The 11012-nt window shown below is 40.5% G+C and overlaps 1 protein-coding gene across 1 annotated transcript in view; it reads left to right on the forward strand.

Moving 5' to 3' along the window:
- The window catches only part of LOC104527147 (CCR4-NOT transcription complex subunit 1), a gene marked incomplete at its 3' end in the record, with an annotated part of 46161 nt that overhangs the window by 11563 nt on the left and 23586 nt on the right, over positions 1–11012 (forward strand). Inside the window, 7 exon segments of the mRNA XM_010170784.2 lie at positions 966–1136; positions 1678–1805; positions 2800–3040; positions 4049–4168; positions 5271–5393; positions 5624–5775; positions 10792–10942. Coding sequence (XP_010169086.2) covers positions 966–1136; positions 1678–1805; positions 2800–3040; positions 4049–4168; positions 5271–5393; positions 5624–5775; positions 10792–10942 — 1086 coding nt within the window.

Raw genomic sequence — 11012 nt, forward strand, 5'->3', positions numbered from 1 at the left:
AACTTGGATACAACTTGAGATTTATTCCACACTGCTCCCACATACTCCAGCTTGTGTTCTCTGAGGGTTTTTGTGTTTGAACTTAATTCTGACAGTGGAAAGCTTTGTGCATCAGGCACCTTGTTTTGAAAAGCTTGTCACTATAGGCATTAATGATGAAAATGAAACAAAATGTTTTTGTAACTACTCATTGCAAAACCCTAAATCCTTCTTGTATATGATGACACTTCAGAAATAGGAAAGTTTTTCCCCCACTTTATAAACAGCAATTTTTGTAATGAACTCTGTGAAACATGAGTACCATTTCCTTTGCCTACCTTATACTGGGTGATTTTTTTTTTATTGTGTATTCCCTCTAATCTGTTTAGGAGTCACTGTTTTATTTTTCTAAATCTTGGAACATACAACTCTTTGGTGCTCACTTATCTCTGAAATGAGTGATCTGTGTTTTACAATGGCCATGGTTCCCTCCAAGCTCCCTCATCCTTATAGTTTCACACTCTTGCTGACAATCTAACAGGTGCTTTGCAAGTACTTGCAGAGCACATTCTTTGAAAGGAAAAGCCAGTTCTGCTTGCCAGTGGGTCTGCCTTTTATTGGAGGGCCTGTGGAAACCTACAAAAGGAATGGCAGCATGCTAGGGAAGGAGCTATGTGCTTGGGTGGTTTTTGAGGTTTTTTGAAGACTTGTTATTGAAATGTTTGGAAGGATAGACAGCCACTGTCTGTAGTGCCGGGGGAAGTGTAGTTTCACAGGCTGTAGTTCACAGGTTTCAAACATTAACTTGCATCAAGTTCTCACAACTATCGTAAATCCTCTTCTTTGTAAAACAAAACCCTTTCTTTCCAGAAAAATTTGGGTGAATGTTAAGCTGGATAAAACACTGATGCAGAGGTGTTCTTATAAGACAGTACTGAAGACTGTAGTGTTTGAGGCTGACTGCTCTTGTGTTTTTCTGGTTGCAGAACCCTAGTCTGGACTTCAAAGTAGTAACCTATGAATTGGACCACCCGGGATTTCAGATTCGTGACAGCAAGGGCCTGCATATTGTAGTGTTTGGCATCCAGAGAGGGCTGGGCATGGAAGTTTTTCCAGTTAATGCCATATACAGACCTTGGAAGCACGCAGAGGGCCAGGTAGGTTACCAACGTTTCTGCTCTATCTGTACAACACTTGCAGAGTTCCTGAATTTCTTGCGTGGCAAATGTGGATTGATAATGTGAATTTTTAGACAAGCCACATTGGAGAACTTAGCCTGTAAGGCATTGGCCTCAGGTGTGTGACTGAAGTACAATCTGTTAATTGAATGGGGTGTGTGTGTGTTTGGGAGGAGATGGTCACCTGCTATATGTGTGTGACAAGACCTTTGGTTTTAGCAGAGTTGTGATGTGTAAAGCAGCTGAGTGGTTGCTGCAGGGCTGTGGCTTTGAGGTTTTCACCTCATTACACAAAAGGCTACAGCTTTGTGCAAACAAGTACCCTCAGCTCACCTGTATCTCTTTCAGAAATCCTGAGAAGTGTGAGGTTCAGTATTACATAAAACACATTGATAGTAAATCTTGGCTCATGTGTTCTGCCTTGTCGATTTGCATGGTTCTCAGAAATGTGGCAGTTGATAAAGTGAAAGGAACCTGAAACTCTAAATATCAAAACTATTTTTGATGTCTTTTATTCCAGCTCTCTTTCATTCAACATTCCCTTATAAACCCTGACATCTTCTGTTTTGCTGACTACCCTTGTCACACTGTTGCCATAGACATCCTGAAAGCACCACCAGAGGATGACAATCGAGAAATTGCTACATGGTAAACTTGCTCTCAACTGTTTTTGATGCTTAGAGTTAGAGTAAGATGACTTGTTTGGTCAAATGTAGCTTTATCTTCATGCAACCAGATTTATTTGTAGCTGTATGTACATCCCAGTCGATAAGCTATTAGTATTTGTTCCACATTTGATAGGTGAAAGTTCTCTTATCAGAACTTCCTACGTACTTCTATAATATCTGAAAATGTGCTGCCAGTTCTTGGTTTTATTGGAGTCTTCTGGTTGTCTGGAGAATTTCTGCTAATGTATTTGGCAGATACTGTGAGCTGAGAGGAGAGGATAGAGGAGATAGGAATTTAAATCTGTCTATTCCAGGATGACATTAGAGAAACTTGCTTTGCTTTTATGAAAAGTCCTGGGATTTAAATGTAAATTTATATAGTTATTGCATAAAGCTGACTAGTGTGACTTTGAGCTGACCTTTACATCCCTTCTTTTGATAGAGCTGTATAGCTGATTTCAGTGAAGGTATTTGCCTCTATTTCCATTGGATGTCCCAAAAAAGGGAATTGGAGGGTGGGGAATATGGGTAAATTGGGGAAGGTGGCAATGGTTGCTTGTCTGTAAAGCAGACAAAACAACTAGAATATCTTCAGCAAGTTTCACAGATGGGGACTTGGAGGTGTTTAAAAAAAATGTATTGCACTTCTGGCAGCATATTTTAGGCTAAATTATCCAGTGACCCATTTCAAGCTGAATATTTTCAACATTGACTTGCAATTCTCCCCCTTCCCTAACAGAACTGGAAGCTTTTAAATTGGTTTGTAAAAAGGAAGTTATTTTTCATGGTTAAGAATGGTCTTGTAGGCTGAATTCTATGTGATAAGAGCAGCAATGTCAGGTTGTTTGCAGTAGGCATTGCTTTATTTTGTCTTACAGTTGTTGCTACAAAATGCTTGAATCCAGGATCCTGTAAGCTAACTAGTGTGTAACTTTTGGGGGGGGCTTGTCTATTTGTGTTTTTTCTTTTGTTAGGAAGAGCCTGGATTTGATTGAGTCTCTGTTACGATTGGCAGAAGTAGGACAGTATGAGCAGGTTAAGCAGCTCTTCAGTTTTCCTATCAAGCATTGCCCAGATATGTTGGTATTGGCCTTATTGCAGATCAACACATCCTGGCATACCTTACGCCATGAACTCATCTCCACGCTCATGCCAATTTTCCTGGGCAACCACCCCAACTCTGCCATCATTTTGCACTATGCATGGCATGGACAGGTAAGTGTTTTCACCAGAGTGTGCCTGTAGTTGGTTCATGTAACTGAAAGCTTGTTAAGTGGGTTGAATAGTTAGAACAACAATGCTTGTGTTAATTTTTGAACTGGGTAATTTAAAACTCAAGGTAAATTATCAGTGCTTTATGCAGAGTAATGAGTTGTCTCCTCCCCGTCTTGAAGCAAACTGTTGTGATTTGATTTTCTTTGAGGAAATATATTCAGAACAAATAAATAGTGTTCACTGAGAAAATATTCCTGGAAAAGTAGAGAGATCAAAGTTAAGTTAGACTTTTTTAACCTTTCAATGTTGACCAAAGGTTGATTTAAAAAAAAAAAAAAAAACAACCAAAAAACAAAAAAGCCACCAAAAACCCCCAACAGCAACACTCATTCCCCCCCCCTTTAAGTAGAAGAATGGGGGTTAGGATAGAAGTGATGTGCTTTTTGCATAATATCTTGAAATGGCAGAACATGCAATTTTCCCACGGGGTAGGTTTCAGAACAAAGTACAGAATTACGGCTGTCATGTGACAGAGTGCCATGCCACAGCTTGAGGATGTTTCACTTCCCCAGATGGGGAAACCCTTAAGCAAAACCCTTACTGCCATCCAAATCTTAGTTGTTTTGTAGTTTAACGTTTCCCCTGTGTGAGTAGAGAGCTGTGTTTTCCATGTTAAGGTGTGACATGTCAGGCATAACATTTTTGTAAATTATTTGCATATTCCAAAAGCAGTTTCTCTACAATTAGAGGAATTAGACCTGTACAGTGGTAGGAAAGAGATAAGGATGTGCATACTTACTATTTGTAGTCATTCTACAACCTTTAGTTGTAGCTCCTGGATCGTTTATTATTGCACAAAGAGCCCAACTCAGAAGCTAAGTTCTGAAGCTAAACAGTAAATGTGTTTCCACGTTAAGCTTTAGAGGCAAAATATCCTGTTTAATGTGTTCACATAGTTGATTCTTTTCCTAGAGGCATGAAATACAATCCTAATTTAATTCTCCTTAGGGTCAGTCTCCTTCAATTCGTCAGCTAATCATGCATGCGATGGCAGAATGGTACATGAGAGGGGAGCAATATGACCAGGCAAAATTGTCACGTATTCTTGATGTGGCGCAAGACTTGAAGGTAAGTTTTGCAAAACGCTGCAGTTATTTTCTGTCTGGTGTCTTATGCAGACTTGCTTTTAGGAAAGGCTAAGCTTAACTTAGGTGTAACTAATTTAGTAAGGATGACTTTGTTTAAGCATGGGTGAATTCAGTTGTTACTGCTGTACCTAATCTTAAAAAAAAAAAACCTCACAAAACCAAACAAAACCAACAGCCTGTGTTCATGTGACTGTAAATGCTCTTCAGCTGAGTTGTGCTATCTGACTACAGGTGCTTTCTAGCCTGTCCACTTGTGAACCCAAGACATTTTACTTGGTGTTTGCAGTAGAGTTGATTATCATGGCCTAGCTGACAGGCAACTTGGTAAGCAGCACAACTGAACTGCTTGCTATGTGAATGTGCTGTAACTCTAGAAAGAGCTTTGACTGTTTAACCTTGAATACCATTGGAATGGAAATGTAGAAAATATCCTTCAGATATTTGTGAAGGTGACACTGCTGTAAGTCTAATGGAATGGGGATTTCTTAAGAATATGACTACTTTTCAACTGCTTACACATTCACAAAAGAGACTGGAAGTTATGACTGACTTCTTTGAGGCTTTTATTTCTTCCTGAAGTTAGATGCAAAATAATTGGGTGTCTCAAAGTCCAGGAGCACCAACTGCCTCTTAAAGTCAGTTTTGGTGTAGCAGTTACTGTGTTCAAAGGGTAACACTTTGAGCAGATAAATTCAGAGTGGTTCTGAAGGGACTGAGGTCTGTTTGCAGGGACCTGCTAGGCTCTTCTGATTAATTTTACTGCAATATCAACTTAGTAGCTCTCAGCCACTTGCTGGTGGATTTTTGTATAGAGGAATTTAAAACTGTCAGCACAAGGTCGCTTCAAAGAAGGTAGGGTCATGCTTTCAAATGAAAGCTCTTGCTTATTTGTCTCACGAGCGAGCTATAAGTAAGTGAAGTTGATAGTACCAATCTTTTTGTTGACAAAAAAAAACATGGCAGCATGTGATAGCAAGACTTCTTTACTAAAAATTAAAGAAAAAAATTAAAGAAAGAAAAGAAAGGAGAAAGGATATCCTTGTGTTTTCACTAGTAGTCTTCTGATTTTTTTTCTTCTTTAGGCCTTATCAATGCTGCTAAATGGTACTCCATTTGCCTTTGTTATTGACCTTGCTGCACTTGCCTCTCGACGGGAATACCTCAAACTTGACAAATGGCTCACAGATAAAATTCGGGAGCATGGGGTAAAGCAGAATTTTTTTCTTTTTATTTCTGCACTCTATCAGCGACTAACTTAAATCATTTTAACAATTTTATAAGTAGCTTTGAAGTTGTGCAAAGTGTCCACGGCCTGATAGTTTGTTTTCACTGAACTGTAATAGCTTAGTGCAATTCTTTCCACGATGCAATTGCCAAGTTTGAAATCGTGGCTTGGATGCAGTTTGGGAGATTAAGGTAACATTTTTTCCCTCAGGAGCCCTTCATCCAGGCCTGTATGACTTTCTTAAAGAGAAGATGTCCATCCATCTTGGGTGGTCTTGCTCCAGAAAAAGATCAACCCAAAAGTGCTCAACTTCCTCCAGAAACGTTGGCAACTATGTTGGCGTGTCTTCAAGCTTGTGCTGGGTAAGGATTATATTGCTTACACTGAATTTGTAATCTGTTTGCAACTTGATTGCTGATGCACAATCACAGCTGGTTTGGATTTTCACATGGAGAAACCCATATGTTAATGGGAGCATATAAGTTCATAGATTCAGTAATATGTTTAATTTTGCACTGAAACTTTTGTTGGCGGCTAGGTCACAAGAGCTTGAAAGACTGTTCCTGTCTTTATAATCAAACAGGTGAGGTGAGCTTGGTAACCAGGGGATGGCTGGTTAGTCAGATACCGGGTTGTTAATGACTAGATACAGGGCTGTAATTTGGACAAGAAGGAACACAGACCATAACTACAGAATGGGACAGCATCTGGACCAGATGACATGGACCAGTTAGAACGAATCCAGAGGAGGCCACAAGGATGATCCAAGGGCTGGAAAACCTCTCCTACAAGGACAGGCTGAGAGAGTTGGGGCTGTTCAGTCTGGAGAAGAGAAGGTGCTGGGGAGAACTTCTAGCGGCCTCCCAGTACCTGAAGGGGCTCCAAGAAGGGTGGGGAGGGACTTTTAATAAGGGCAGGGAGTGACAGAACAAGGGGTGATGGCTTGAAACTGGAAGAGGGGAGGTTTAGATATTAGGAAGAAATTCTTTGGTGTGAGGGTGGTGAGACCCTGGCCCAGGTTGGCCAGAGAAGCTGTGGCTGCTCCTCCCTGGAAGTGTTTGTGGCCAGGTTGGATGAGGCTTTGAACAACCTGGTCTAGCGGAAGGTGTCCCTGCTGATGGTAGGGGGGGGTGGGGCTGGGTGATCTCTAATGTCCCTTCCAACCCAACCCAGTCTGGGATTCTGTGATCTTGGAAAACAGTGACTGTATAAAGCATTTTGTGATTGTGTTAAGCAAATGCTGCTGTGTGGGGTCACTACCGTAGCAGAAAGGGTTAATGCAATCCTTATGTGTAGGAGAAGAAAGTGGTAAATGGTGATTGTAATGTAATTGAGACTGAAAGGAGACATTTGTAACTTCTGTTGTCTTCATTTGACAGTCTCAAAGGAGTCAAAGGATGGAAAATATCTAAGATCTTTTGCAGATCAGATTGTTTAGCTAAAGTCCAGAACAAGTAAGTGTGGGTACTAGAGAGCTGTTTTATCTGCTGGAGGGAGGGACAGACTACAGAAAGGCTGATGGAAACTGAAATTTGACAATCACTTTTTAAATTCTGTCTTCACATTTAGTAACAGTGACTGAATGTTGTAAAATATTTGTGGTGTCACTTCTTAATGCTGTCAGATCAAGATGGTATTTAACTGCAGTAATATTTCAAGGATAACAGAGTGTAACATATCAGCCAGAGAGCCTGAAAGCTGGAGATGGTCCTCGGTTTGGTGTTAAATTTTGACACCAAAGAGGCTGGCATGTCTGTGTGTGTTGCCTGTTCTAAGGCTTCTGTTGTGTCCCTTGGTTTAGCCAGTGTTGTCTTGGAAGATGTGAGAAACATCTTTAAAGGTATCCAGGATGATTCATGGCTCATGTAGATGCTCGGAAATGAGAATCAACATAGAATTGTCACAATGGATATTTGAACTGGAAGGGAATTTGTAGTACCTGTAAGATTTTAGGAGAAAGGATTGTCCTGATTTCCACTGGGACCTGTGCAATTAAACTTCAAAATGTTGTTGAAATACTGTTTCTGAACTCGAATGGTGTAGCACACTTGAACTGAAAAGATGGCTGTTATTTTTCAACTGAAAGTGCATCTTCTGAGACTATAGTTCACAAATTAACTCGCATTCATTATTTTGCATGCTACTGTGTCCAGATTCTAGAGGTTTAATAGTTAACTGTAGACTTGACTTGAGTCTGTCACTGTGTCCTGAATCTTAATGTCTTACCGAGTTGTATTTATTCAATTAATTCCAAAAGCCACTAGTTCTCTACTGGCACAATTCTCTCAGCTTTTGGTTTCTTTTTATAGCTACTTGTATTCCCTTTTATGCAAGAATGTGACCTACTTGCAGTCATTTTCCATTAGTTATTTATTCTCTTTGAGCTTTAAAAAGAAAATGCTTCAATTTCTTTCATGAAGCAATTGCTTTGATTAGTTTAGGTTTCAGTCACTAATGGAAGCAGGCATTGTAAAGACTAGAAGATTAAAATCGCAGTAAATATTAAATAAGTCTGGGAGGGTAGTTCCACTTGACTAGCTGAAGTCTGCCATCTCCTAAATCTGTTGATTTAGGAGCCTGCTCTTTAATTAGGCTGTAGTTATTTCTTGTCCTCTTTGTGTCCAGGGAGATGTGTTTCTTAACCACCAAGACCCTGTATGTTCCGAGGCTCTTTAGTTTTGATACAACTTATTTATCACTGGTGAGCATTGCAGTTGTAGCAGGAAGGATTCTAAAAGAAAAGTGTTCCTTTTATTACTGAGGGTTTTTTAAAAATGAAGTTGGGGTGGTTGCAGACACCACAGGTTGACCAAGCACGTGATCTGGTAACAGAATGGTTATGAGAAGTCTTCCCCCAAGGAGCTGCAGTGAGTGCAGAGGGGCAGCAGTACCTCTTCCATGCAATCCTGTCCAGCACAGTCCACGTGATCAGCGCGGGGAATGGTCATTCTTGCTCAGTCCCTGCCTCAAGAAGGGAAGAGGTTTCTGGCTACCTGTGCGTAGGGGAATGAGAAGACCTTTCCTTGCTTTGTGAAAATGGTTAAGGGGGGGAAAAAAAAAGGCAAGAGATGTGAACTTGTTATTCCAGCAAGCTGGAGCTCCCCTTAAGCTGACAGTTTTGTTCTTCTAGAGCTGACTGACTGTGGTAGCTGGTTCTCCTTCTTACTCACGTTCTCAAGTTTTTTCCTGCAGTTTCCCCCTTGTTCTTCAGGGAATGGCACTGATTCTGTTAAATGCCAGAATATATTTTTGCATAGAACTTGAAAATATGAACATTAAGATCTAGTTATCAAGTCACATCCACTTACTTCTTCGTATAATTTGCCTCAAATGCAGGGGTTTTTGTGTGAAAATCTGCAGTTTTGGACTACATAAATATATTGTTTGTATCTTGATACAGCAGTGTGTCTTTTGACATGATAGAGAAGTTAACCTTCAGTCTGTCTAGATGACAGGACATAACATTAGTGGTTTGTTCCAAAGCATGAATGGCCTAAGTGTAAATACCAGACTCGAGGACTACAAGCCTGTCTTGGCTTTCATTGTGGGCTGCTGTATTATCTATCTACAACAGATTGGAATTTGTTTTCCTAAAGCATGCTATAGTATTTAAGTGTAAAGACTGCAAATTTAACTGCTATTAGAAGAGGAAGGGCACAAGATTGAGTGTGGTAACCATGTGTGAGCTCAGCTCTTCAGTCCCCAGTCCCATTCCCTAGTTGGCTGTAGTGCTCTCTGATCTGGGAATGCCTCCTGCATCAGAAAAAAAAAAACTTGCTGCCTGTTAATTGGTTAATTAAATGTTGAGATTTCTGAGCCTGTAGCATTGGGGTGTAGGCAAATACATATTGTAGATACTGAGCCTTCCATGTGCCTTGCTCAGAGCTCTGTCTGCAGGTCTGGATGCACCTTCTCAAAACAAATCCCTTTTTTTTGAAGTTAGGTTTCTGATTGCTTTTTAGTACACCAGTCCCTTGCTTTTAAAGTCTTTGATACTAGGCCCTGGTGAGAGGAAGTTCAAGCATGTGAAGGAATCAGCTTGTGAAACAGTTGATAAAATGTTTGTTGCCCTGTACAGAAACCTGCTCACCTATGGTGTCTCCCCAGATTCCCCCGTCTGTCTTGGGTGAGCTTGTACCCACACTGCATAGTGGATCCCTGGCTCTGGAGAGCAACTGGAAGCCCTTAGCTCTGTAATGGGATACTTGCCAAAGCAGAAGGCTGATCTGCACTTTGTTTTCCTGCATTAATCATTGGGATGGTTCCTCTTTCTTTTCCCCCTCATCCCAACAGCTGTGCAGTAAAAAAGCATGTGAAAATGGAGTTAAAATGAGGAATCTCTAGATGAGGTTAACAAAGCTGTGTTGGTGTAGTTACACCATTACAGGAAGGAATCAGCTGCTTTAGTTGGCCTCACCAAAAAGTAGAGCTTAAAGTTCAGGAAAGCTGTAAATAATTGTCTGTATTTTCCAAAAGGAAAATGTTAGTGTTGTGTTAGTATGTTCGTGGTTAGGTATGTCAGCAGTAGAGCTGGGTTTCCTTCCCGTTTGGGAAGCTGGCAGTCAGCTATGGAATATTTTGGAAAGAGTCAATTGAGAATTGACTGCTCTCAATTTTGCCATGACTTCATGCCCAAGGTTGAGTTTTCTGTTGGCTTTTGATTATAACTTCCTTGAATAGTTGAGTATCCGGTCTCGGTTTCAGTTTAATATTAGTGCATAAAACATGTCTTTCAGTTTATAGACAGATGAATTGTAGTGAAGCAGGTAGTGGTATTTACCCCTCATGCTTTTGTTGTCTTTGAGTTTGTAGCCCAAGCTTTAGTCATGTTGTATCTCCTCTTTTGGAGAGACCTTGTGTATAACAAGATTCAGAATAGGAATAATCACAAACAGCGAAGTCTGGTGACAGGAAGTGGATTTGAACAGGAGATCGTAGCATCAGTTATTGTGTGTTTTAATTCATGAGGCTGAGCTGTATACAGCCCATCACGTGGACAACAGCAGACAAACTGTTGTAGGTAGTCTGCCCTTTCAAGGACTGTTAGAGCCATGTAGGTACATATCCCAGCTTTCTGAGGGTCATTATGTGCTGGGGTAACTATAAAGCAGTATTTGAATTATTGAAAAACAATGGAATATTGTATTGGAGATGAATTTTTAGATCTACAGTTTAAAATTTTCTATTTAAAATAGAAATTTTTTATTGGGACATGCGCTTGTGCAAGTTTTGCAATTAACAAAATGTAGATTCTGCTGGGCTTGTTTTGCAACTTTTATTTGTGAAATGTGGCCCCAACTTCTATAGGAAAATCAGCTAAGTTAGGGGCTTTGTTTCCTGGACGTTATGTGGCTCCCTATCCTACTTCTCTGTTCTAGGAGTGTTTCTCAGGAGCTGTCAGAGACTATCCTCACCATGGTAGCTAACTGCAGTAATGTCATGAACAAGGCTAGACAGCCACCCCCCGGAGTCATGCCAAAAGGACGCCCACCCAGCGCTAGCAGCTTGGATGCCATCTCTCCCGTACAGGTAGACAAATAACATGCTGTGTTTTTAGAAGGTGGTGTTGATTTAGCATTAGTTCCGCTGCCTTATTTGA

The sequence above is a fragment of the Antrostomus carolinensis genome, unplaced genomic scaffold (genome assembly GCF_000700745.2).
Source record: "Antrostomus carolinensis isolate BGI_N321 unplaced genomic scaffold, ASM70074v2 scaffold12786, whole genome shotgun sequence".
NCBI classification, from domain to species: domain Eukaryota; kingdom Metazoa; phylum Chordata; class Aves; order Caprimulgiformes; family Caprimulgidae; genus Antrostomus; species Antrostomus carolinensis.